The 7,500-nt window shown below is 38.6% G+C and overlaps 1 protein-coding gene across 1 annotated transcript in view; it reads left to right on the top strand.

Annotated features, from left to right (window-relative positions):
• The first annotated feature begins 1,677 nt into the window (after positions 1-1,677).
• The window catches only part of LOC137970929 (uncharacterized), a 6,910-nt gene continuing 1,087 nt past the window's right edge, over positions 1,678-7,500 (top strand). Inside the window, exons 1-4 of the mRNA XM_068817597.1 lie at positions 1,678-1,864; positions 2,585-2,838; positions 4,323-4,437; positions 7,194-7,343. Of these exons, the coding sequence (XP_068673698.1) occupies positions 1,771-1,864; positions 2,585-2,838; positions 4,323-4,437; positions 7,194-7,343 (613 nt within the window). The 5' untranslated portion in view covers positions 1,678-1,770. The remainder of the gene's footprint in view (positions 1,865-2,584; positions 2,839-4,322; positions 4,438-7,193; positions 7,344-7,500) is intronic.

The following is a 7,500-nucleotide window of genomic DNA, read 5'->3' as shown; positions in this document are numbered from 1 at the left end:
GCAGTGACAGAGGTTTTTGCTTGTCAACAGAAGGTTTGTGTGAACGTTGCATTCGAGGTTAAACAAATCCTTAACTTAGCCGTCTACGGCAGGAGCGAATTGCAGCCCACAGGAGGCAAGAAAATAATGAACCCGCAGGTGGTTTATGAAGGAACCCACAGGTGGTTTTGAACACCAGGCCCTTGAATATCGTTCACTACACTCACAGGTGGTGTTATAAGATTCATAGTAGCATATTAACATCGGAGATGGCTTCAATCTCATCTTTGTTTTTTATCATGCACAGTCTCTCTGTTTCTCACAGGCTTAAACCTCTTTGATCAAGGCCCGTGGAAGGAGCTTGAAGACCGCGCAGGATCTGGCCGTGGGAGCATTCATCTCACCCGCTTGTTTGAAGCGTTAAAGCAGACAGTCTATCCAGTCTATCTATCCAGTGCAGCAGTCAGTTCCCCTTTTTAACAAGTGACCAGTTGTGTTTGATTTGTTGTCTATTAGAGGGAATAGGGGAAAACTTACGGTTTTTAGCAATTACATAAAATCTGCTCCAGAGAAAGTTTTTAAACTCTCTATAATTGCTCCCATTTTCATGTAAAATTGGATAAAATTAAGAAAAATAGGGGTCACCGAGTTAATTTCTGCGCTATAAGCGTTAGAAGCTCCATGATGGCTCTTATTTACAACCATATGCTGTTGCTATGGTAACAGGTGATGACGCCATGTGATTATGTTTTGGTTCACTGATGATCGAGCTACTAACTGTTACCAAGAAATTGTAAGAAAAAATATTATTTTGTTTTACTGAATCCCTCCAATGTAAAAGTGCTAGAAAACCTAAAAACTATTGTGAGCCTCCTTAACTTGTCTCTTGATAATGGAGTCATGATGACCCCGAAACGTCGAACAGCAATAAATCTTTCCTGGTTTTTTTCGGATAATGTTCTAAAAATTGGCGTCAGTTATGAATAATCAAAAAGAACTTAAAAAGAATAATGAATAATTTAAAGAAACACCCAAAGAAAAATAGAATTATTTTATTGTATTTCATTGTTGTATTTGTATTTCACTGAAAAGCCCCTTGGGGACGTGAAATAAACGTATGTATGTATGTATGTATAAAATAAATTCAGCTTCCACCCCCGATACATTGAGACTTGGTTAAGATGGTAAAACTTTTGGTAAGATCATTGGGCAATGATCTTACCAATAATTTCACCATCTTAAAAAAGTGCAATAACAAGTTTGACTGTCTCATTTATGAAATTTTGTTTATTAATGAACTGGGACCAATTCTCAATGTACAATCGGACTCAATTCGTGCGAAAGTCTTTTAATCTTTTTTTAATTATGTTATTCTTGCATGTTATTTACCCTGTTTTACATTTTCATACTTTACATACTTTTACTTCTTTGTTTTTATATTAAAACTTACAGAATTTTTTTTCTCTTCACTTTTAGCTTGATAATGACCGAAGTTCGATCGAAACGTCGCGCTCTTTTACCGTTAGCTTACTTCAAATTGCTTTAAAAAACCTTTACTTATAAGGATTTATCCTTGTCACCATAACAATGGAGAGAGAACACGATTGATCATTAAGTCTAACACTTTGTTAAAAACATAACAGCGGAGACCAAGCATCCGAGAAGACAGATTAATATTTTATAATTGCTAGAACTTTTACAGTTTTGGGCCATTATATAACGAGGGTTGATCAGGGGGAAACTTGAATTTTTTCTCAGTATTCGGTCAACCAACCAGTAAACTCAAGCCAAATGAGTTGTAAAGGAATTTGCTCCTTCCTCAGTCAAATTGCAGTACAAAGTATAGCTATTACCCTACTTTTAACAGCAATGTTTCAGGGAAGCGGTAAGCTTATTTATTTGTCACCTCGTTTTATGTTTCTGTACTACTGGAGGCGCCGGCAAAGCCGCTTAGAGTAGTTTGGCGCTTTCCATCTAACTTGCTTAAGCAGCAGTGTGATTCGGAGCTTTGTTGGGCAATTTTCATGTTTCTTTCGCAACAGAAAATTTTGCAGCTTCGTCTCTCTCTTCAAAGAGATGGTAGCGACATAGAGTTGGGGTGAACTTGAAGTTAATAGCTTCCCAATTTAGCTGGAGGCTTCGATCTTCAAAATACAAGATTCAAGCACAATTTTATTACGTTCATTCAAAATACCCTTTATTCGTCTTGCCGGCGACGTTAGCTAGGTTCACATCAGTTAGCTAAAATTAGTCGAGCAACTTCATTGTTATTTGACGAATTTCTGTCACTTTATTCCAGTACTAATGTACTGCTAGAATAGGAGCGCGTGAGTCAACAATTGAGTTAGCGGCAAATAAGCTAGCGCTGGTTTACGTTGTAACTCTAGATTACAACAAAATTTGTCTCTTTCTTTCTGTTTGGAATTGGTTTATCAACTGTGCCATGGAAAACCAATTTACTTTAAGAACAGATTGCATGTCTATCATGATTTAAGATTCTGAGTTGCGCAGCCTGAATTTGTAGCCATTTGCCCTTAGGCAAGTGGATATCCGATAAAATGAGAACACCTTCAATTCTGGTAATGTGATTGATTACGTCTGACAGGTGGTTGTCGCAAGCTGATTTTTCAGCCACCAATGGATGGTCGTTATCTGGATGGTCACGTGAACAAGAGCTACGTCATAGAATCGACATCCGTTTGCGAGCTGAAATGTTACCTGGATGCTGACTGTGTATCCACTAATATTAGAAATTTGGCCGACAGTGGAAAATACCTTTGCGAACTAAGTGATTCAGACCATCAGTTGCATCCTGGAGATCTCAAAATTCGAGAAGGTTCCACTTATAGAGCAACGAAGGTGAGGTGGCTTTTTCTTTTCCTGACAGTGAGACTTGCCTTTCCCCTTGCTCTCAATACAGACATGCAATTGATGTCTTTTGGATGGGTCGTTTCTTATAGTTCACGAATCCAAATCAAGCATGCTATTTCTCATAAATTTGTGAATGAAATAAGTATAGGAAATCGTATGAACGCTAGTGCATTTCGTGATTTATGGGCAAGAGTGCTGTTTTGAAAGTTCTCAAAATTGCACGAACTGTAGGCGAGGCAATTTGAGAACTTTCAAAACATCACGAGTGACCATAAATCAAGAAATGCACGAGCAGGTTCATTCGAATTTTTATTTATTATATTCTCAACAAAATTACTCAAACGCGCTACTTTGTTCGTGCTCGTATTCTTCCAGTTTTGGGTTTAGTTTTCGTTCAGTCGCCCATGTTTGCCAGACATTCAACCAGGTCTGTGTAGCTTTCAACGTGTTTTTGTTTTTCGCATTTTCTTTAAGTTGCTCAACGATGTTTTGGTTTGACAAAGCAAACAGACTGTCAGCCATTTTTTTTCACTTTGGTGTTCAAATTTGGCGCTTCCCCGTTGTTTCCATAGCAACTTCCGTATTGCACTCTATAACCTGGACTGCACTCTATAACCTATTTATGCATTCGCCATTGGCCAATCAGAAACAAGATATTTTGTTGATTATATAATAAATAAATGTATCAAATGGAAATTTTTTCTGTCCTTATAAAATTACATTGTGTCCTTCTACTTCTCAGCTTCTGTATTTTGATTTTCTTGCTATCTATTTATTTAACAACCTATTAAATTCTAGAAAACCAATACCCTACATAGTGGAAGTAACAAACAAAATTCTTATTAGTGACTCTAACAATTAAAATGTAAACAATTACGTTGTAAACAGATCAACTATAATTCCATTTGACTAGTGTTATGGTATTGTAACATGTATCGTATGTAGTGCAAGTTAATGTAGTGCAAGTATTGTGTAAGAAGTAAGTACAAGTGTAAATCATGTAACATGTATCGTATGTAGTACAATTAAAAAAATAAATAAATAAATAAATGTATACTTGAAGTGCGGCGGGTTCTACACGAAAGTGAGAAGTGATCCTCGAACTTAAAGCATGCGGTGTGCAGCGGTTGCAGCGGTGCTGCAGCGGTGCAGTGCTGTCAGTACCTACTGAGTGGCTTCATAGCTCAGTTGGTAAAGAATTACACCGGCACCGCAGAGGTCATGGCTTCGAATGGCGTTGAAGCTACCTGAATTTTTCAATTAAAGAAAAAAAAAAGTTTGGCGTTTTGTTATGTTTCATCACGCTTCGAAAGGCCGATGATGATGTAAAAAGTGACGTCCTGTAGCAAAATTACTCCGGTTTGATTGGCCAGGACACATCCAGCTTTTCTCACTGCAAAAATTTAACCTGTTGTAAAGACACGTGAAGAAAACAATAGAAATTAAAGTAATTAATTTGTTTTTTTCAACAGAACTTTTGCGTCAACAATCGATGTTCTTCCAATGGCCGCTGTCAAACAGGATTCACTGATCAAGGATATCGCTGCGAGTGCTCTCTCGGATTTACCGGAGAATATTGCAGCACGAGTAATACACAGAGAAGTTCTTTTCTTTTTCCTTTTTTTCGATCATAGTGTAAGAATGCATGAAAGTTAGAAATTCCCAGGCAAATGAAAGGTATAGACAATATACAGGAGACAGGAACACATACTGTGCATTTTTACCTTTCGAAAGGTAAAAATGCACGGTATGTGTTCCTGTCTCCTGTATATTGTCTATACCTTTCATTTGCCTCGAAATTTCTAACTTTCATGTGTTCTAAACCCTGTCTGGGGTTTTAGAGGCAAGGATACACACTCAAGAAGGAAAGTTGGGCCCTAGGGATCCTCACGCTGCTAAGTCACCTCATTAATCTGCCGCGTTGCCAGCGTGGTAGCCTTGATGGTGTAGTGGCTTAGCATGCCCGACTAGTAATCAGGGAGGCGTTGGTTCGATTCCCGGTCAGGGCAAAAACGGATGGGTGTGTCGAAAGGTAAAAATGCATGGCATGTGTTCCTGTCTCCTGTATAGTGTAAGAATTCACGGGTAAATAAGTTTCAATTATAAAATGCTGTAAAATTCTAGAAATTATACAGCCTCAAGTAAACCCGAGTAAAAACCATCAAGGTCTTTTAGAAGATACGCATGCATTGTAGACGGCATTTACCTCACTAACCCATCCCCCATGTTGAATTTAAGGCCCGCTTGTGTCTATCGCCATCCCTTTCTTAGAGATTTCTTTCCCTCCCTAACGATCCCCTGCTTACAGCCAAATTTTCGTCAAAAGCCTACAGAGCGTTCATTCTCTGTGGGTTAGTTTGCAGAACTCAGTTTCTTTTTTTTCTGAGAGGCTGTTGGGACTGACGCCTCTGGCCGTTGAGGAAACGTCAATCTCATTCACTACAGCGTTAGCTGTTACTTAGTCTTACTAGAATTAAGCGCTCCAATAAAAATCAACACGTTGACATTTTGTTTAAGGGACCACAGACGGATTTTTCGCGCGTTGCTAAGGAAGTGAAATATTACTTCCGTTAAGTAACGTCATCATATCATGAGCTGACAAGAAAACCCACTCACAAGCAAAAGTCCCCGCACAAACTGTTGTTTCCATCGAAGGTTTTTCCTCGCCCTTCCTCACGCTCGTTCTCAGATCAACTGCGCATGCGTAAACGAACTGACTTCCGGTTTGAGAAAAAGCTAAATTTCCGGCGGTCTTTAAATTGAGTTATTATTTTTTTTACATGGCACGTTTCACCCCCAAATACACAATATAGCTAAGCATTGATTTTTTCAAATCATCTTTTTTGAAAAAGTTATGGCTATTTCTGTATCGTTTATGTCTTTAAAAAGACCATTTTTCAAAATAAAAAGAAAACCATGCCTGGCTGGATGCAAAAACGAATACAAATTATCAAACCATCGATTAAATAACCAAAAAGCGTAGCACGGAGACAAATTTAGAGTTTTCTTTTATTGGTCACGTGACCATGGGGGTGGCATGATGACGTCATATTTAGGGTCATTTGCTTACAAAAATTGGAAACTGACCAAAATAATGCCAATTTTTTTCAAGTTACTTGACTATTACATCCTCAGTACTTGACTATTACATCCTCAGTAACGCACCCCAAAAATTTGTCTCCGTGCCACGCAATTTGGGTATTTAATCGATGGTTTGATAATTTGTATTCGTTTTTGCATCCAGCCAAGCATGGTTTTCTTTTTATTTTGAAAAATGTTCTTTTTAAAGACATAACCGATACTGAAATACCCATAACTTTTTCAAAAAAGATGATTTTAAAAAATCAATGCTTAGCTATATTCTGTATTTGGGGGTTAAACGTGCCATGTAAAAAAAAAATTTAATTCAATTCAAAACCGCCGGAAATTTAGCTTTTTTCTCAAACCGGAAGTCAGTTCCTTTACGCATGCGCAGTTGATCTGGAAACGAGCGCGAGGAAGGGCGAGGAAAAAGCTTCGATGGAAACAACAGTTTGAGCGGTGACTTTTGCTTGTGAGTGGGTTTTCTTGTCAGCTCATGATATGATGACGTCAGTTACCGGAAGTAACACCTCACTTCCTTGGCAACGCGCGAAAAATCCGTCTGTGGGCCCTTAAGCATTAAATGTGATTATTATACATTGGTGTCACTAGCTCGATTTTGATTTGCTATAAGCACGCAGCTAATTCTTGCTTGCTCTGTTTCTCTTACGTCATACCCTTACGTCATACCTACAAACAATAGATTTTATATATGTAGAATTGACGTCATACCTACAGACAATAGTTTTATGCATGCAGAAGTGACGTCACCTAACACACTAACCAGCAGTTTGATCAGTTTTGTTAACTGGCTTACGATGATATCATCTTATCTTTCAAATCTGGTAGCGATCGGGATAACGGTTTATATTTGCTGCTGACAATTTTCGAAATGATTCCTCCAGAAATCACCCAACAAAAGATTGCAGGAAGAATCATTTCCGAAATGGTCGGCAAATACGAATTGTACGCCTAATCGTAAAGGAATTATATCCCTCAAGGAATAAGGAGACAAATTCAGGCATCGAGCCCAAATGAAAGGACACGGGGCTTAATTACAGAATAAAGGGCCACTCGTTTCCATATTCGTGAATAACAGAAGCTCCATTGCTTCGTGTTTCGTTCTTCAATGGCATCCAAATAATTTGCAGGTGTTGGCACATTAGGAGTCTGAATTGCGTAGTTGCTTTGGACGCAGACACCATTCTTGGTGTCAAAACATGAACACAATGATTGTATCCAGTTTTCTGGTCACGTTTCAGGGATCACAGGTCATGATCCAGCACAACCTGGGGAATCGTGTAAACATATTTTGGACAGCGGATTCTCTGTAGGGGACGGGGAGTACTGGATCGATCCTGGAAACCTTGGAAATCCCTTCAAAGTATTCTGCGACATGACTACGGATGGAGGTAATCAGTGGCTCCTTAGACCACTCCATTTGAAGTTAAAGTGATTTTCTCAGTTTAGGAACCAACTTAAGCATTGCAAAACCTGTTTTATTTATAAGCGAGGTGCCCTTATGGATGCTGTGGAACCATATGAAATCAAGCAACGCTTTAGCAATTC

This window comes from Montipora foliosa, chromosome 9, assembly GCF_036669935.1.
Source record: "Montipora foliosa isolate CH-2021 chromosome 9, ASM3666993v2, whole genome shotgun sequence".
Lineage (NCBI taxonomy): Eukaryota > Metazoa > Cnidaria > Anthozoa > Scleractinia > Acroporidae > Montipora > Montipora foliosa.
The sequence above is the reverse complement of the archived record's forward strand: the minus strand, read 5'-3'. Positions and strand labels throughout refer to the sequence as shown.